Below are 21576 nucleotides of genomic sequence, written 5' to 3' on the forward strand. Positions count from 1 at the left end.
TTGGCTATAGTGTTGGTTACTTTATGGGTACATGGAGGGCGTTGTGGTCAAGTGGTTAAGGCAGTGGACTGGTGATCTAAGGATTACAGGTTCGAGCCCTGGCCAGATCATTGCGTTGTGTCCTTGGGCAAGGCACTTTATCTCCATTGCCTCACTTCACCCAGGTGTATAAATTGGGACCTGCGAGGTAACTTTTAAATATAGTTGCGTGCGCCGGGGGACACGTGGTTGTGGTGCACTGTGGTGCCCCAGGAGAGATTGATTGAATTGGGCACACTTTGGTGTGTGGGTGTGACAAGTTACCAATGACCAAGGCTAATAGCGCCTTTGAACAATTTATGTTGACTTTGGCGCTATATAAATGTCTTCTGATTGATTGATGTAGGACCACAATTACTTGGACTATTTGAGCCCAATCTTGCTATGATAATAATAATGTGTATTGTCATATACCCCTACGCAAGGAACCACAGTGCCCTTGGGCTCTTGTTCAGTATAGTCCTCAATTGGTCATAATACAATTCAAGGTTTTATGAATGTTCTATCCTTTATAACAAAATAGTATCCCAGACTGTCGGGTGAACAACACGCCTTCCGTAAAATAATATAGGACTACAGTAACTTCTAATATGAACAAAAAATAAATAAAAACAAAGAATCCAGAGATAACAACTATATTTCTTTTTACAACTCCTGTTTCTGCAACTGCCTTGCTCAGATACACATGAACGACTGTATATATACTTATAGATATATATATATATATATATATATATATATATATATATATATATATATATATATATATATATATATATATATATATATATATATGCAAATTAAGTGAAAGAGAGGAATTGTACTGATCTCTGACCATAGGCGTAGGAGCACAATTTGATTTGGGGGGCTGTAACGACTTGCCCGAAAAATATAACCAAAATTTGTTAAAGTGCACATCTTATAGGCATGCATCGATTATTACATCGCATGTCAATAACATACAATCTTTGCCGTGTTATTACCCTTCCATATATATCCTTCCATATGCGTTATAATTATTCAGGAAGTCGTTACAATAATAACGATAATAATAATATCAGTTTAACCATTGAAAAACACATTGCAAATTATTTTTTGTTTCAGTAAGTGCCCGAAAACTTCTCAGCATTTGGCCCGAATTTTCACAAACATTTTTGGTTGGGGAACTGCAGCCCCCTAGCCCCCCCCCCCGCCTCATACGCATATGTCTCTATAGGTCAGAGCAGAAACTAGATTATTCGACGTGTACGCCTCTTTACTCACATTTCCATGTGTCTATCACAAAGACTTTCAACTTACTAAAATTATAATTTAACAGTTAGTAAATTAAATAAGATTCACGAAAAATAAACACATTGACAAAAGAAAATCTTGATAGCTTAATCCACGATTGCAGGGGTTCCCTAACTGGGGTGCATGAACCCCCAGGGGTGCGTGAGTCCATCTCGGGGGGTTCGTGAGACGTTTCTGAAAGTCAAAACTAGAGTACTTTTGTTTGTTGCAACTAAAATCTGATATATCTGTACAAAAGTCGTACCTATCGATAAACTCTTTTCGCGTTCCATACGCATATGTTGCCATAGTAGTACCGTACCGTGAATGTGATAAATAACTGAATTATGAAACAGACACAGACCGCATGACTTTGGTGAATTTGGTGTACGCATGACAGTACGTCGTGAAGATAAAAAGCTAATCTTTTCTTGAAGTTTCCAAATAAATATTTGTACATCTCTTGTTTTATTTTATATATTACAATATTACACTATGAACTTGATCTTTTACGAAGCATGGTTATACGTATTATAGTATAATAATAACTCAGATAGTATCTGGAAACACTGACATCCACAGGGGGTTCATGGGGGGGGGGGATAACGTTAGGGAAATCCTGCATTATTGAATATCACATCAAATTATATGGAATTTATTCATTTAAATATGGAAGGATGTATTGTCCAATAAGCTGTGACTTCATGAATACGTTACATTTCAAAACAATGACAGAAGCTTTGTGATTGAGAATCTGGATTTTTTTTTTGGGTAGGGGTGGGGTGGGGGGTGGGTGGGTGTTTCTTTATTTTATTTAGGGATAAAGCTTACGTAAGCTGTCATATATTGGCAAGGTGGGAAATGTTTTAAACAATTCATTTTCAAATTTTATAAAATTTTGTTTTTAAAACGATTAAATTCTAAATATAGGTTTATATAAAACTTCAGACCTCAGAATATTAGTCCAGTAGAAAGACAAAAAATTATAAACTTGTAAATTCAGTCTTACAAGGGATACAATTTTAGATATTTCAATACGAGACAATAAATTGCAACACAGAGTTGAAAATCAGTTTTAATTCTTGTCGATCCGGCAAATTATCATTACATGAATATTTGACATGAATATTCATGAAATGAAATATTTTACATCAATATTCATTAAATGAATATTTTAACCAGATTTCTTTTTCTTTCTTTTTTCATTAAAATTGAAAGATAAACAACAACCAAAGCACATTGAGTTGGCTTTATTTTACTTCGTTTATCTTTATGTTTTGTTACTTGCGGAAGTCAGGAAATGAACCTGTGCAGTCAAGTTGGCGTGTATATGCGTGTGTGTGCAATTGTTTTGTATTCTGACCGAGGACTTGAACAAAAGAATTCCAGGTCCTCGGATGTGATTTCTAAAGAATCACCACGTCCTCGAAAGAATTCCATTGTTATGGGGTATTGTTAAGGTTAGGGTACGTGGATTTGAACAATGGAAAAAACAATGGGGTCCTCGGTCTGAATGTAAAACACACCTGCGAGTGTTGGTGGGGGGGGGGTGGGTGTATGGGTGTGTACGTGTATGCCATTTGCTTGTAAACACAATATTTTGAGATACTTACAGCAGATCTTATAGTTGGCATGTGGCTTCACCATATGTACAGTACAAGAACACTATTGTTTTTGGTTTAGGTCAAGGGCCATATGGGGTCAGCAGAGGTAATAACATATAAATCTCAAAAGGACTTATATCTCCATAACCCAAAGATCAAGGAAGCTCATATTTACATCGGTGTCATACTGTGTTGTAGCATTTTGTTTACTAATCTGGAGGTCAAATGTTATTTTCAGGTCAGCAGAGGTCAAATCTTGAAAAACCTTGTAAGCACAATATTTCAAGAAACCTACTTTGGTAGTAGTTCAACTATGTGTTTATGATAATAACAGTAACATGCCAAACAATGCCATCACTTCTCCCAATGAGATATTCAGTGTTCTGTGATATCTTGTTTTAATAGCCTTAGCTCTTAACTGTAGATAAACTGCTGGTTAGAGTTTTGTCACAGACCAATTAAAAGGCCATATTTCTTAGCCATTTTTCAACATAGACAGTCACTCATCATTTCCTTTACAAGCAAAATTTACACACAAAAATTCGATAATCACACTCCCATGGGAAGTATAAATTGCCTAGCACTTACAGTGAAGGGTTGTACTTGTGTAAACACATGTAGGTCAGTTTTTTCTTCTTTTTTTTTCTTTGTAGTTTCAGATCGACGGGACTTAAAACAAGTCTCTTGAGGGATAGAGCTCTGGGTTTTTTATTCTGTCAGAAATACTACTTTTTTTAAGAAAAAGTCGTCCAGGAAAAAAACCTGGGCACGAAAACCAAACTACCGAACGACTGATCCGCTCTCAGCCCCAGTCCCCTTGCATCGGGACTGTGACTGTGTGATCATCGTAGGGTGTGCATCACCATTCCCCTCGAAAGGGGGACAGATACTATACATGATCTTATTCTAAAGGCCGAGAAGCGAACTGTCAGGAACACTTGCCCAGCAGTCTGGTGGGAAATTCCATATGCTACCAGTATGAACTTATGCATATGTAATGTATTTAAAGGCCAATAACCGCTGCCAGGGAGGGGATTCCCTCTAATTTCTCCTTTTTTTCTTATGACCTTAAATATATTGTACCAACGCCTGGAATCCATTTTCAACTACACTGTAATCAGTAATGAATATTAAGAAAAGATTTTCTGCTGATGACGTCACCTCAATAGTTTCGTTAATTTTTCCACAAAGTCGCCCGGTAAGCGATTGGCTGCGTGGGCTGTCGCCGTCAAAAATCTAAAGAAAAGGTGATAACTACAAATTAATTAAAAATAAAACTTATGTCAGGGGTTAATCCCATGCAGAAAATGGTATAGTCCTGGTGACGTGAAAGTCTACTCTCATGAAGAGTGTTGAGGTTCCTCCCTCGCCCCCCCCCTCCCCACTCCACTCCCGATAAATAATAAATTTCAAATGATGCATTCTTTGGCTTATCTAGACTATAAATTAGGTCGAAATTAAAGGAATAGTTCAGGTGTCACAAATGTTTATCTTATATAAAAGAAAACAATAAAAGAAACCCAATAGTGAAGAAATTATTCAAATATCTTTTTCCGTTTAGGAGATATTCAAGTTTAAAGTTCTATCTGATTGTGTAGAAACTGCTGAAATCAGACTAGCTTTGACGTCATAGCCTCACATTCCTGAAAGGTATTTGTTATTTTATTAAAATATTTTGTAAGATTTTATGACTTACAACCAAAATATACGTCAGGAGATCTCTTATGTGTCAAGGGAAGTATTTGTGATTTAACATCTGAAGAATGTTTGATTATATTTTTTAGATTTGTGAAAAAAAAAAAAAAAAATTATTAATGAAATATAATATCGACTCATGTTAAGGAAGTGAGGATGTGACATCACAACCTCACAGTTAGTTTTTCTACACCAGTCTCACCAAATCTTCAAAATGTGATATCTCCTTAACGGCGAATGCTATCATGGTAGTTTCTTCACTATTCTGTTTGTCGTTTTAAGCTCTTTCATACAAGATAGACATGTCAAACACCTGAACCAATCCTTTAAGGCTGTGTTTGTGTTAATAACTACTTTGACGTTTCTGTTGGTTTGAAAGGATGCCGTCTACATATTGCTCAAAATAGGGGGCAGCAATGCTATTTAAGCACTAACTGTAACAACCACAGGGTAATAAATGTCATCATACAAACAAAAGGGTGCACATACTTCTTAGGAAAATACTTTATGCATGGGTTGATGCATTATTTATTCCTTAGTGCGTAAAATTTCGCACTAATACATAAAAACGTTACCATCAAATATGGTTGATAAGGGATTTGGTTGGCGGATGCAAACCAAAAAACTGCATACAACATAATGACTCAAAATAGAGGGCAACAATACTATTTAAGCACTAACTGTAACAACCACAGGGTAATAATATATACATGCATAGTCATATTCGAATGCAAATTCAAGGCCTTACCTCCACGTAGTCATAGTCACAGGTAGATTCCTCCTCTAGACTGAAAGAGATGAAGGTTAACCGAACTCTTAAACCGTTTGGAGCGGTTATCCGCCGGGAGCAGCACATGTAGTCACCGTAAGGTTCGGGGAAGTTCGGTGAGAGTAGGTGCATGTCTACGATTGACAAGGTAGACTTCGCACAAGGCTCTAGAATTGTAAGAGATAATATGGTCAATCATTGAAGTGATGGATTTTGAAAATACTATCAATATTTGTAACAGTGGCGTAGCCAGAGGGGGGGGGGGGGCCATCCAAATTTGCTTTGTGCTATAGCCTCGCCCTCCCCCCCCCCCATGAAACCCAGTGATGTACTCAATATACTTCTTTTGTTACATTTTTTCGAGTTCTAATCACAAGTATTCATACCTCATGGCTCATGTTCATACTTTCATATCAGGTCAGAACTTGGTCATCAGACCGAAATATTGTACATTTTGGACGTTCACCATATACCCACATACGGAGACCGTTGACCAATATCGTCCTACAAAATAAGCGCCAATAATTTGGCCAGTTGTATAACCATTACAGACTAGCGCTAGCTACCCATGTGCATTTTCAGCGACCAATGATGCCACTTTGTGCAGACGAGGTGCCCATTAATATAAATATTTCTTGGTAATTCTTTCCATCAACCATAACGGGGTTGCCCCCCTTAAGAAAAATCTTGGCCCCCTAACAACAGAATTCTGGCTACGCCACTGATTTGTTAACCTTGTATTAATTCTTGTTAAAGAAGAGCTTGTGCAGATACAAAGTGGTTTTAGATTGGTAAGTCAGTGCTTAAGTGCACAAAGCTGTGTTCTATTTGAAGACATTTAATAACAAAAATGTTTAAGTTATTTTCAGTTGCTTGGTTAATCAGTCCTATATGTAAATGTAATGTAAATCCGAAAAAAAATCAATATGTAAATCCAGCAATCTTTCAAGATGGGACCCCCTCTCAAGGGCATATTCCTTCCCCCTCCCCCACCCCCACCTTGCGTATGAACGTTATGTACCTGTGATAGGTGATGGTGTAATCTGCGTAGTTGTTTCTTTCACTAATTCTATTGTTGTAGGTCGCCCTCTTTTATTTTCTGTTGTTGCTTTCACGTGAATATCAATTGTTGTAGGACGCACTCTTCCGTCAGTTGTTTTTAGTCCTAGTTCCTGTGTTTTTTCCTGTCCTGGTTCCTGAGTAGTTTTCTTTCCTAGATCCTGTGTAGTTTCCTGTCCTGGTTCCTGTGCAGTTTCACCTTGTATTTGGCGTAACGTTGAATATTTCTTGTGTTCTGTTGGTTCCTTTGTTGCTACTTCGGTCGTTGTATCTGTTTTATTATATTTTTGTCAAAAAAAAAAAACAATTAAAAATCGTTCATTTTTCGTTCATATCGTTGGATAGAAGGCAACTCAAACTTGACAATATACTTTTTTATGTACTTAATTGTGTGTGTGTGTGTGTGCGTTTTGCAAACCTATATTTAGTTACCCTAAGAAATCAAATAATTTGCTTTAATTTCCCAGCAAAACTCACAAATCAACCAAAACAAGACAATTAATTGCAGAAACTATCATCAAGAAAACTCTAACTTTGTGGAATTTGATGGCACAGCAGACCCAACCACCATGTTTACCTTAAAGGATGGCTAAGACTTGAAATGACTCACCCCCGCAACCACCACCCTAGCCCCCCCCCCCCCGTACGAAAATTGTTGTACGAAATATTCATTCTCCTATATAGCAATACATCTACGTGGTCGTGATGATGAAAAATTGATTGTGCGATGAGAGGCCAACTTCTCAGTCATCCAGTGATGGGTAGCGTTTAGTAATAGTGAGAACTTCTATCTAGACTTTTAGAGACCACATTACTTCTCTAAATTAAGTATTCACGAGGCATGCGTATACGACGAAAAAACGCCAGGAATAAAACTATAACCAACATACACGGTAAGGAATATGAGTTGTTTGTTTCTAAACGATGATGCCTGGAACGCCGCCGAATGAGGGCGCAGTTAATTAAAACAAAAATGCACGCATAAATGCATAAATATTAAAACGCTCCCGAACACTCGATTTATTATTATTAATAAAAATAAATATGATAATAATAATAATAATAAAAATAATTATGATAATAATAATAAAAAGAATTATGAAAATAATGATAACAATAAAACACTTATGATAATACTAAATAGTAATAATAACAACAACAACAACAACAATGATAATAATAATACTAATAATGATAATAATATAATAATCATCATCATCATCATCATCATCATCATCATCATCATCATCATCATCATCATCATCATCATCATCATCATCATCATCATCATCATCATCATCATCATCATCATCATCATCATCATCATCATCATCATCATCATCATCATCATCATCATCATCATCATCATCATCATAATCATCATCATCATCATCATCATCATCATCATCATCATCATCATCATCATCATCATCATCATCATCATCATCATCATCATCATCATCATCATCATCATCATCATCATCATCATCATCATCATCATCATCATCATCATCATCATCATCATCATCATCAAAAAATAAATATTATATATGTAGAACTATACGGATAGGCGATGGATCGATTCCAATTGTTGTTTAGGTCAGACTTATCACCTTGACACATTACAGACTGACTAGTCGGTTTTATTATGTTTTTATATTTTTTTATTAAGATCCTACCTGACAATCCAATGCTGTATGCAATCGATGGGGACAAGACACTTGTCATTGTGCTTGTATGTTCTGCAATCACACAACCCGAGTCGCTGAATCTAGAACCCGAGCATAGAAGCAAATCTGACAAAGAAAACGATAAAATAAATATTTCATTTTGTGTTTCCCCTGTTCATTCGTAACTCGTTACATTTGTACACAATCAAGCAAAATTTACCTTTGTTTGATCGTACGCTGGGAGTTGATGCATTATTGAAGGTTTGCAATATATCACGTTGGCTATACTTTCAATAATACAAGCCTTATTAGAATATATTGTCCCCAATACAAATTGGGAGCAAAATCAACATACTTTTAACGAAGGAAACATCGACGCATATGAGCCAAACTTTCCACAGCTAATATATACTATACCATCGATTCTTGGGCTTTTATATATCATTTGCAGTGTTTATGGTGAGCCTGAATTGTACTGCCACGTCTATACTATCTGACAAACGTTAGAGAAAAACTTCTCACCCCTCCCCCTCCCCCCGTCCACCCACCCTATCCCCCGTCCCCTTGCTCCATCCCTGTTCCCTCCTCCCCGAGATATGAGGGATGTGTATGTTATGTAATGTCCCTACCAGTCATCGTTACTTGGTCAATAGAGTCAAATACAAGCGCTGCCTTCTTATCATCACAGCTGACTCGTGTCACAATCTTCACAGTGCCATTGCTATAGCAACAAGAATAACAAATCGACGTTGTCTGATCCGAGGAGAGACCTGATTTTGAAAAGACAATTAAGCATCCGTTTTAATGAGTCATAAATGTACATCATATTATGATATGTTGATTTAGTTGTTCACTTAACTTGTTCTCTAAATCATGTTGCATGTTACTCGAGTTTCACTTTCTGCTGCAAAAGTGCTCAATAAATAGAAGTAGACCAAGTATATATATATATATATATATATATATATAAAATTGAAATCGTAATGAGTTGGAAAATCGAGAACAGTGGAAAAACTTCCAGCCTCCACCGGGATTCGAACCCGGGCCTCCTGCTCTGTACGCGGACACCCTAACCACTAGGCTATGGACGCTGATTTTATGTCCAGAGGTTTGAAAACGGTAAGGAAGGTCGTAATTCCACTGTAGGCGTTTGTCACCTGTATCGAACAATGTTATAGCTCTCTTTTTGATGACATGTTATGCCTTACTCTAGTGACAAACGCTTTCAGTAGATTCGCAACCTTCCTTACCGGTTTCGAACGTCAGGACATACAAACAGCGTCCATAGCCTATAGTGATACGGTTGTTACCCAAATCAGTAATTCAAACGTATTGTTAGCATATATGTGTTTAAATTAGTTTTAAAAGTACGTACGTGATCATAAAGTGGAGGCACTGAGGTAGGTAGGGGTAAGTTAGAGCACGGCAGTCTCCTGTTTAATATACTTTTTAAGTCTTTTTGATGAAACATGACAATGAAATGAGATCTTCAATTCAACACACTTCATAACATTGTCTGTGGTTACAAACATGTAATCTCATAAATGATCTTGTGACAGTTTATTCATTTGCATCAATATAATAGTATATGTCAGATAAAAACATCTTCAATAGTAACGGAAAATAACAATGCCTGTAATAATATCGTTAATAATAACGTATCATTTCACGTCACACCCACCGCGTAATGTCATGTCCCAGAATCACTATACCTTACGAGAATTACAACAAACATATACAAACAAATTAACACGAATAATTGTTTTGTATAATATTAAATACTGCCATGGTTCCACTTTGCATATAACGAGATGCTTAGTTTCCCTCCATGCCTGTCTCAATTTATTTGTCTTTTTAAATTACTTTAGAAATATGAATGAATCAACAAATATTCTACTTACCGAAAGATGAACGGAAGAGCGTAAAGACCATCAGACTAGAAATTAAATACATCTCATCTCAGTTTGTATATAGTTCTGTCTCATATAACCGGAAGAATATATCCGACATGGATAATATATTTAGGTTTAGGTTTCTATAATAATACAGACAAGGAATCAAGCAAATACTTTAGCATCACGTGACATGGCGCGTATCATAACTAGCGCATCGTTATGCGCGCGTCCCATTGGCTTTACGTTACAAAGCAATGTATGTTTATAAAGTTCGCAGAAGAGAAAATAAATTTCATTAACACGATTCAGTCCTAGCCGTCAGGAAAATGTTGTGATGACCCAGTAGAAAGTATACTGTTGACACAAAGCGAATGGTTTATCCACACAAGAATCGTTATAATTATTAATAAATATATGTTATAGCCAGTTTTCCCTTTCTTGGTATATAATTCAGTAAGCACAGACAAAATCTCAGAATTTTTCTTTATTAGAACATCCGATATAGGCTATATACTTCCACAGTTTCTTACTTCGACGTACATAAATTGCTCAAGCATCATATATATATATATATATATATATAATCCCTGACTTATAATCTGTACTACAACTCTGCACTGCTATGGCAAAACCAGTCAATATTAAAACAAATTTAATGAAACTTTGATCCATGTAGGCCACACGTATTGTCCCAAAAAAAACACCTCTATACAACAGAATCTACTGTTTTTTTTTTCTCGATTTCTGACAGGTAATAAATGAAATGAAATGAATGAAGAATCTACTATTCAATAGAGTGTAGTATTGTCAAAAGAAGCCCTTATTTATTAATCACCAAGTTGCTTTTTACAGTGACGTCATCAACATTCTTTGGTCGAGTTTTTTCACGAAATTAGTTTTGTTTTCAGAGATACAGTTTATAGTAATTGCTTCCTATTTTCGAGGACGTGAGAAAATCCTTTTATCGTAACGATTTATCAAAATATGAGTGAATATTCTTGGATTGATTTTAAAGTGGTCGTTATGAGACATTCTATTATGAAGTAGGTCGGCAGAAACCTTTCCCTTAATATGAATAGAATTATGACCTTCGGTTGTGCGTATTCTCATTCTTTGTTGCATGTAACTTCAATAAATATCATTGGATAAAAAAAAATGATGATCCAAATTGTCCAATTGTTGAATGATATAACCGATATGAATTCAACATCTTTTATTAAATTCATGATTTTGGATGTTTTGGATCTAAAGGGAACCCCCCCCCCCCCTCCCCTTCAAGTGTGATTTCCTCAATCAGACTATTGCCACAAGAATCATTTCTATTGGTATAGACAATCAGCTTTTTTTTTCGAAGTAAAATCTCAGTAATAGCCATCCACCATAACTAATGCACAATCTTAATGTTGTATACAGACAGGGTAGTTTGGAGTCGACGTAATTACATTTCATAGTTGTAGTTATAAACGTGTAACCTTGTGTTCATGTAAAACTATAGTAATATACGCAAGATAATCATAAGAAGACAGTTAATACTTTACAAAGGTGCCATTTAAGATAGCATACGCCCTATTAAAAGCCCCATTATACATTACACACTAAATCACCATAATAACGTGGTCTCTAAATCTCGATCAAAGTTCTCACTAGTTAAACGCTACCCCTGACAAGTTGGCCTTCCATGGCACCATCAATTTTCCATATCATGACAGTGAAGAGTTTTTGCTATGAGAGAACCTGATATTTTCGTCGATTGTAACAAACCTCTTTTACTCAGTAGTAGACTATTTTCTTACGCAGATCCTGGGAGGCCGAAATGGGTCTAAAATTGCCTCAATTGACCAAATGTGTGCACCACGTGTACTTCCATTCATGCATGCTCTTCAACATTCAAGCCACAAAAAACCAACTATTAAAGGGTGTGAAGACTCGCGCAAAAAGAAACGTCTAATGCCGGTAATCTGACCTAGTTTCGAATGAGGTGTAACAGAAGTGTTAGACACCACCATCGATCCCAGAAAGTACACACACAGCTTGCTACCGTCGGTAATTAGACACAAGTGTACAGTCAGTACACACAGCTGCGGTCAATACCCACAGCACAGTAAACAAACGTACAGCGATGGACATCTCAGGTCTAGATAAAAGATAACAAGGAATCACATTTCATTACTGTCTGCATTTTGTAGCGACAAGCAGAAAACTTCACTTGCAAGCAACGGGAAGTTGACTTTTTCAGAGCGCGGCACGCGGTTTGGGGCGAGTCTTCAATGCCTTTAAGCTCACATGTTCAGATGCACAGACTTTAACGGGACTCGAACCAGGGACCTATGGATATGTCAGAGGTCGCCTGTTCGAATTCTGTTCTAGCCATAAAATTCCTTACTCGGAAATTTCTCGGTCAGTTTTCCGTTATTCTTTTACTTAGAAAAAATACCAAAACAAAAGAAATTGTTATTATTTGTTTAGAACGACGTTGCATTTAGACCTACTTATAGAACTAATTTGTAGTTGAAATATGCCCCAGAATGAAGCATTCGAGGTCTAAGGTTTTTTTTTTATGGGGAATACCCAGTCACCATTCCCTACACTGGGGGTCCGCTTAGAAAATTAAAACAATGCAGAGTTAATTATACCATCATGAAATTATTCTACCAGTCAATCATCCAAAGTGTCATAACGTCTAGTATTATATGTTTCTTTGGCAGTATGCCGAAGAAGTACAGGGCAGAGCTGGAACGTGTTCGGAAGTTAGCTGAACGCTGCATTGGTTCAAGCCTTCCGTCACTCTCATCCATATATGAAGAGAGTCTGATGAAGAAACTAAATAATATAAAAGAAGATCACACACACCCTTGTCATAGTCATGGTCTTATCATTTTCAACAGATCCGGGATACGATTACAGGTGCCCAATACTAAAACGTCCAGGTTCCGTAATTCTTTCTTACCTGAGGCAATACACTTGTTTAACTCGCGTGCAAAGCGATTTGGGCACAGTGTGTGATCTGTCACTTGCAGCCCTCTGTGCTGCCTCTGTTACTGTTCTGGTTCTGCTTATTTAGTTTTATTCTCGTAGTTGTTCACTAATAGTTTGTTTATTGTATGATTGTGTTTGTATTCACTACTGTTTTATGTTTACTGTCGACGGGAAATAATTTCCGTTTTCTGTTTCCTGAAATGGACAATAAAGTTTCTATATACGGTATATCTATCTATTTAACGACCCTGAAATCTAGCCCCTCCTTTCTAAAATTCCACATCTGCCCTTTCTGCGTTACCAGTACTTTTTGTGGCACATTTTGAAAATTCCACAAACAATTGGAACCAGATTCGATCGGATGGAAAATCCTTAGCTAAACTCCAAAAGTTGCAAATTGTGGGAATGTGTCAGTTTCTGATGTCATTTTTATAATCTTTATATCATTATTAGTAACGGTATACGAAAAACAAACTTCATGATCACATTGTTTACTAACAGTAAAGTTGGACAGAAGGTGGATTGGCTATAGGAAAGGAAATTGGGGGCGCAATGCACAATTGTAGCCACTTGTTGTAGACTATGTAGATCGGTGTGCGCATGCTCATGAAACAGAGAAGTCAGGATTGGAGCTTATCAGCAATTGTGTTCTCCACCAGGACGGCGGGTTACTTCTTTTTTTGATAGATTATCAAATATAAACAATTTTTGTTAGGAAGACGTCGTATATTACCAATTATATTCTGTCTATTTCTTTGATATATTTCTGATGAGAAAATTATTGAGACTGAACATGGAACAAAAGTTGTCGCAAAAACAGAAAAACTGAGGATATATGTTTTATAAATACAGATTAATGTTTGACCAAGAGCAGCGGTGAGGGAAAAATCTTCAAATTCAATGACCAAACTGAAAAAAAATAAAAACTTGAACCTCTAAATCTGCGAATTCGCGGTAAGGAATTTGGAAAGTACAATGGCTTACATGTCTAGCTATGGTCAGAGAAGGGTATTGTTTTTTTTATACCCATGATGCAACATTTCCAATCTACGGCCTTAGAGACCAACCAGTGAGGTTTCAATCCTCTTGACTAACACATTGAAACCTAGGTCCTTCAGTCAGCACATGGAAAACTTACTAAAAAGTAAGCCTATACACCACCATATCACCATGGCAACAACTTCCCCAGTGACTTACTGCACACTAAATTCGTCACATTTCCAGGTCATCAGAGGAGATAAAAGATAGCTTATCCTGGCATATCCTAAAGCTGATTGCTTGGAATATCATGGTTTAGATTTTAAGCTAGAGGGATGATTGAATTAACTTTCAAGCATAGTTCTTTCCGAGACTAATACTATTTGCAATTGTTGCATAATCTCACGTGACCCAAACGAAGTTTTTTTTCTAAACGTCTTAAATGTAATCAGGGGCGGATCCGGGGAGGGCCGACCCGGCCCCGGCCCCCCCCCCCCCTTTTTGGAAATCAGTTGCCTTTTTTTTATGTGGGAGTACTTCAAATTCCTAATAGGCATAACTTGGTGAAAGAAAAGCCTAATATATATCCAGCTGCTCTTCCCTGAAACGCGATCGTTTTTATTCCAAATTTGAAACTAAGGCAATTATCAGGCCTACGCGACATCACGTATTAATTACATACGGCTCAGTACTATTGTGCTGACTATTACTGTCAGGGAAATCAATGCACAGTTAGCAAGTATATCATAATTATCTGAATGAAAGGGGGTGTAGGCGGTTTTACACTATCTAACGCAAAGGAGTCGCCAAGAACCTGAAGTATTTTTAAGGGAGGGCCCGAGGAACATGAACTTATAGCATGCTCCTCGTGGTGAAACATAATTGCACCTATTAGGTGAATTGAGTGTACTGTTAATAGTAGGAGAGACTAGTGTAGGTTCTTATGACCAACTAGACCGGTTTCTGCTCTCAAACCTTATAGGAGGAGCTTCATCAATAGTAGCATTTGAATATTTTATATTCGGCCTGGGCGTCTAGTTTCACTATTTCAACCATTGGTGAAAGAGAAAACACAGTTCGATAATTGGTCTCAATTAATTCTTCTTCTGCCGACTGCCATAAAAATAATATCGAAATGGAAATTCTTCGGTGCCAAATTTGACTTAAAATATGCACCAGATTGCATCTAAGGACGTTTAAAAACTAAAAATTTTCCAAAGGGGGAGGGGGACATCTCCTCCCCTTAGACCCCTCCCCCATTTAAGTCACCACTTCCAGATCCGTCGGCAAATCACATTCTCCACATCCCCCCCCCCCAACAAAAAAAAACCTTCGCTACGCCCGTGTCCGCGTGTTGCGAGATTAAGTGCCAATGTTTCAAAAGTACATTTTCAAATGTGTGGTTTTGATATGGGGTGTAATAGGTAAGCTTGAACACCATTGGTGGTTCCTTTTGTTTAGGTTTTGTAGTGAGGTATTGCCCACGGTTTTCAAATTTTATGCCTTTCGTGGCTGAGGCAATTTCCTCTTTCTTATAGTTACGGGGTAACTGAGGGCGTTGTGGTCAAGTGGTTAAGGCAGTGGACTTGTGATCTAAGGATTACGGGTTCGAGCCCTGGCCAGATCATTGCGTTGTGTCCTTGGGCAAGGCGCTTTATCTCCATTGCCTCTCTTCACCCAGGTGTATAAATGGGGACCTGCGAGGTAACTTGTAAATCTAGTTGCGTGAACCGGTTTGTGGCTGCACCCTATGGGAAGTCCCCAGGGGACACGTGATTGTGGTGCACTGTGGTGCCCCAGGAGAGATTGATTGAATTGTGCACACTTTGGTGTGTGGGTGTGACAAGTTACCAATGACCAGGGGTTAAGTTGTAAAGTCGTGTGAGGAGGCATTAGCCTCATACAAGACTGTAAACCTTAAACTTTAACTTTAACAGTTTCTCTGTGAACGCATTCTTTTTCTGTAAGAAATCGGTCTCATCGTTACATAGACGTGCGTATCGTAAGACTTACCCTTTAATGAAGCCATTAAAAGTGGCAAGTGGGTGTGCAGAGTTTCTGTCGAGGTATTGGAAGGTTTCCGTGGGTTTGGTGTTGACTTTGGTGTCTAATAACCCATTGGTTTCAAACCTTGGACCTTTGAAGATTTTCAAGTCTAGGTATGTTACCTCGGTGTGTAATACTTCTACCGTAAACTTTAAGAAGCGGTGAATTTCATTCAACCTGTTTACTAGTTGTTCAAGTTCCTGAAGTGAACCGTCGTAAAGCAATAGAATTTCATCTCTATAGCGGAGCCATTTTAAGATTTTATTATCTGGCGGTAAAATCTGGTTTTCCAGTCTATGCATGACGATATCACAGATTTCCGGAGAGGCTTGGCTACCCATGGCGCAACCGATCTTTTGTAGATAGAATTGGTTATTGAACTCGAAACAGTTTCTTGTTAAAAATGAGTTCAAGTAGTTTGCGCATGGATATGGAAGATATTTTATTTATTCCATATTCGCTTTTTTCCCCGCCTTTTCATAGACTTCTTGACATATATCTAATGCCTCCTCTTGGGGAGTATTGGTATACATGGCGACGACATCGAGTGTAGCAAGTACTACTGCTTTTGGTAACGGGGTGGCTTCCACAATTTTCAGAATGTGATTTGTGTCTTTCACATAGGTGCTTTGTTTTAATACAATAGGAAGCAAGAAATAGTCCACAAATTCCAATCTTTTTCGGTCGGTGATCCGTTTCCGCTTATTATCGGGCCCTCCCTTAAAAATACTTCACGTTCTTGGCGACAACGTTGCGTTAGATAGTGTAAAACCGCCTACACCCCCTTTCATTAATAAGTATATCATAATTATCTCATTGAATACATCTTGTTTTATGTTTTTTGGGGGGGTGAATCTGGTTTCATAATTTTCGCGCAAAAGAAAAAAAACGAATCGACGCAATAATAGTGTATCCATTGTACATGCACTGTTGAACGTTGTTAAATATGTGTCTATCGAGAAAAAATATGTGCACAAAAAAGCGTGTCTGCAACGTTTCTGGTTTTTCTAGTTTTTGGAGAAATGTTTCACCATTTTGCATCTAAGCACTCACAATTAACCAAAAATTTCCAAGGGGGAGGACGCAGATCACTAAATGCTACCATCGGGATGTCGGCCCCCCCTTTCTCAAAATCCTGGATCCGCCCCTGGTAATCCTTCTGATTTTTAAGCCAACAACATATTCGTTAACACCCTAGCACAGGGTTTCCCTAACTTTATCCCCCCACGAAGCCCCTGTGGTTGTCAGAGTTGTCCACGAACCTCCAACTTTTCGAGACAAGATCTGAGTCATTGTTATACTATAAAACGCATAACAGTGCTTCGTAAAGATCAACTACTGATCACACGCGCGTTATGTTACTACAATGGCAACATATGCGTATGGAACGCGAAATGAGTTTGTCAATTGGTACGACTTTTGTATATATTACTACATTATATGATATTTCAGATTTTAGTTCGACCAAAAGTACTCTATAGTTTTGACTTTCAGAAACGTCTCGCGAACCCCCTGGGATGGACTCACGCACCCCCTGGGGGTTCATGCACCCCAGTTAGGGAACCCCTGCCCTAGCACGTAAAACGATGAAGACAGTTGCATATGTACTGTAGTATAGCATCTCACCTTAACTTATCCTCTAGCAATGTGGTATGTTTTTGTCTTCAGCTTCTCTTTTCCATGTAAGCGACTGCTAGACTATGCACTATGCACACCAAAGTTAAAACCGTAGTTATCATTTGATCCCCATTTTGCCTACAACATTAAACAAGTATATTTTTATACCATACAAACAAATTAGTCTCAAAGCCAACACAAAAAAGAAAACAGATGAAAATGTATTTATATAATATCCAATGTATTTATTGCTATAAAGAAGAAATCTTACATTTGAAAGCCCTCTGTGCGGTGAGAAGTCATTTCTCGTGGAACTGGTACAATAATATTGTAGTGTAGTACTGGTATAGTTTTAATAAAGCACCAAGGTAAAACAAATCGGAACAATAAAAAACAAGAACAAGAACAACAATCACATTTTGCAGAGTTAATCAGTGTAAAAAATAAATATGTAAATTTAATCATTCACTTCCACTTTACTAAAGTGAACCACAGTAAAAAAAAAAATAAAAAAATATTGGTTACGTTAAAGACCTTTGCAAGTACCCTTCGTATTCATTTTATTTGGGGTGGGGGGGGGGTGGGGGGATCGGCAGCCACATATTAATTTATGCAAAACGTTCAGCCTATAGTTATATAAATTTAAGATCTAAGATCAAATTTTCTGCATACTGTACTCAAAACGGGCATATTGATTTTAATGCGCATGGACAGACATACATGGCACTCCCCAAAGTAAATACATACATACATACATACGCACATGCACCCATATGTCAAACAATCAAGAAACAATGTTACAAAATATGATTAAATTGTGTACCTACTGTACACTATATATTCATATGCACATGCATATATAGGCATACACACACGTGCAACCATATGTCAAACATTCTAGAAACAATGTTACAAAATATGACTAAATTGTTTATACCTTCTGTAATCAATATCGGACTATTTTTACTGTATAAAAGTGCATTCACACATATACTTACATACTCGCCCACTAACTACGCGAAACATTGCAGAAGCGAAGACGTAACTGACTTCGACGGGAATGAAGTTAACAGGAAATACTAGTCTGAATAATGATACCAATATATTATTTACACATAATTTGGCGGGCGCCGATCAAATTATTAGATCTTTGTGGTTGTACTCGCTTCAATAAATCATAATATAGTTAGTCATCTATGTAACCCCCCCCCGCCCCCAGGCTTCCAGAGACTCGCCAGGCGGCATAGACAATATGTCATAAACCTTCCCCCCCCCCCCCCGCCCACTGCAAAATTTGTCATTTTTACCGTATACTATGCATATAAGAAATTAATTTATTTACCTTAAGGTATCGACTCACCAGTTTGTGAAAAGTTTCTGACCAATTACAGCAACTGTAATTGGCCATGTTTAGCATAATATTATAGTCTGAAAGTGGTGAAAGAGTCCATTTGGACGAACCACCAACCACCACCCATCTCCAACACTGACTACACCCTTATCAAAATTAGGCTACGCTATAACATCCAACCAACCATTGCGTATAAGCACGGTTGTAGTTAACATGTTAGTAAAGCTTTACAAGAGGGAAAAAAACTATATTAAATGTTGTGGTCCACTACTGTTAAGGTATAAGCCTGCCCAACCGCCCCCCCGTCGCCCCCCCCCTTGTATATCTGTACCATCATTGCATTATACCTAGTTACTACATGATTTACGGTGTCAAAACTTGTAGTATGGACTACATTATATGTACATTTATATTATTCTCAAGATAGGAGTCTTTTTTTTGTACACACAAAAATTGGCAAACAACCAACATTTAATGTGCTGTTTCGCTTGCTCATGCGGTAAAAAACTAGAAACATTTCCAAACTATTTGGTTTCATTATAGGTTAAACTGTTTTCTGTCCATTGCAACAAGAGTAATGGAAATTTGTCGATGGCCAATATTTCGTTATCACGTATTTCTATATAGATGATCAGTTGAAAACCTATTATAAACCTCGAATCTCACTACAATTGCAGTTAATCGCACCCGCAGTTACACTGCGATAGCAGAACAGAAGTAGTAGGAGCGATTCTCCAGACAACACCATACAATGGACTATAATCAGATATAACAGCCTCCCCCCCCCCCCCCCCCCAAATGACAAGATAGGCGCGTCCTTGGTAAGAAAAACAATGGTTCATCGCATTTAATATTTATGTCATGACTACTCTCGATTAGATAGTGTATTTTTTTATTTATATATTTTTCATTTGAAGTTATGGTTTGAACTATGAAAGTTATTTGAATTTTAACATTTAATGGCATCTAAACAGCCTCACATGTCACAGATCCAGTGTCCCGGGAATCTTTGATAAGTTTGAAAACCTTTTAGGTGTCTGCGGGGTTACGACGTGTTTATCAGTAGAACAGGCAGATTCGAACGTTCTAATTGTCGGCAAGAGAGTACAGTTTTAATAAGTGATTGCCTGTTAGTACAAGTTTTCCTAGCAACGAAACCAAAGAGAAGATCTGATTTCTACGTGAAATAGTAGTAGTAGAAGTTGTAGTAGCAGAAGTTGTAGTAGACTAGTAGTAGTAGAAGTAGTTGGAACAAATTAGTGACGAAAAAAATGAAGCCAGATTATAGCGCCATAAAGTTGTTTAACGTAAGCGATGACGCCAACCAAACATCTTTGGTATAACACCGCGCCAAATGCCACCTGTAGTCATTTTTCCTTCTTTGTGAAAAATTCATGGTACGTTTGTTGTTGTTTTTTCTCAATTTTGAGCGAGTTTCTATTCAGAACGTGCTGAGCAATTATTGTTTTTTCTTCATCCAAAATTCAAATTATTTACCAAACGCTCTTGTAGACAAGACGTTCTTTAATTCCAGTTCTGCTTTCGCTTCAAATCCTCGCAGAATATGCATAGCTGTTCACGTTATGAATATTCATGCCCACTCTACGTCATACTCTTGTAATTCGGCAGCTGCTTCTTTCATTCACCCCTCGTAATATCTGTAGAGACTGTTCATGTTATGAATATTCATTCTCACTCTACGTCATACTCGTGTACCGGGCAGCTGCTATCTTCATTCACTCTTCGTAATATCTGTAGAAACTGTTCATGTTATGAATATTCATTCTCACTCTACGTCATACTCGTGTACCAGGCCAGCTGCTTTTGTTCCTTCACCCCTTGTAAAATCTGTAGAGCCCGTTCATGTTATGAATTTTCATTCTCACTCTTCGTCATACTCGTGTACCAGGGCAGCTGCTTTTGTTCCTTCACCCCTTGCAAAATCTGTAGAGCAAGTTTATGTTATGAATATTCATAACCAGTCTGCGTCATAGTAGTGTACTGGGCAAGCTTTTTATAACTAGATCTCCTTCACTCCTCTTAAAATCTGTAGAGCCTGTTCATGTAATGAATATTCATCGCCAGTCTACGTCATACTAGTGTACCGGGCCAGCTTTTTATAACTAGATCTGCTTTCTCCTTCACCCCTCGTAAAACCTGTAGTGCCTGTTCGTGCGATACTCTTGTCAAAGGATTATCGTTGACTTTCACGATGATGTCACCACACCTGTGGATTGAATAATATGTCCTGAATATTCATCAAAGTGTTCACGTGTTTACCGATATTCATAAGAAAGGAATACATTGAAGCAATAAAATATATAGCTTAAGGACAGCAAAAGTAGAAGAAATTCACTTTTATAACAAATTAATTTCTGGAACCTTAAGTAACATTCATCAAGATCAAGGTATCATTAAAGTCACGTTTTCATTCGCGGTGTCATGTGACGCATGTGCCCATGTGCGAACTTGTGTGTGATACATCGCCAACCATTTGTTCCTAACCTTAATCTGATAGAAACAAGATATTCATACTGCTTGTACTGACCATACGAGTGCTTTGAAACGGGACATGACACTACAGTATAGAAAAAACTTGTCCCAA

At 37.6% G+C, this 21576-nt stretch overlaps 3 protein-coding genes across 3 annotated transcripts in view; 1 reads left to right on the forward strand and 2 right to left on the reverse strand.

Moving 5' to 3' along the window:
• LOC139983280 (uncharacterized) overlaps positions 1-21576 on the forward strand; it is a 254458-nt gene that overhangs the window by 169705 nt on the left and 63177 nt on the right. The gene's annotated exons all lie outside the window — the stretch shown is intronic.
• On the reverse strand, positions 3595-8166 carry LOC139983780 (uncharacterized). The gene is made up of 4 exons (XM_071997556.1): positions 8118-8166; positions 6401-6709; positions 5359-5546; positions 3595-4151 (listed from the first exon to the last, which is right to left on the reverse strand). Exons 1-4 carry the CDS (start codon positions 8164-8166, stop codon positions 3984-3986), a joined length of 714 nt encoding a protein of 237 aa, XP_071853657.1. The 3' UTR covers positions 3595-3983.
• Positions 20654-21576, reverse strand: part of LOC139983282 (ligand of Numb protein X 2-like) — a 37808-nt gene continuing 36885 nt past the window's right edge. Inside the window, exon 13 of the mRNA XM_071996740.1 lies at positions 20654-21198. Coding sequence (XP_071852841.1) covers positions 21063-21198 — 136 coding nt within the window. The 3' untranslated portion in view covers positions 20654-21062. The remainder of the gene's footprint in view (positions 21199-21576) is intronic.

This window comes from Apostichopus japonicus, chromosome 16 (genome assembly GCF_037975245.1).
Source record: "Apostichopus japonicus isolate 1M-3 chromosome 16, ASM3797524v1, whole genome shotgun sequence".
Lineage (NCBI taxonomy): Eukaryota > Metazoa > Echinodermata > Holothuroidea > Aspidochirotida > Stichopodidae > Apostichopus > Apostichopus japonicus.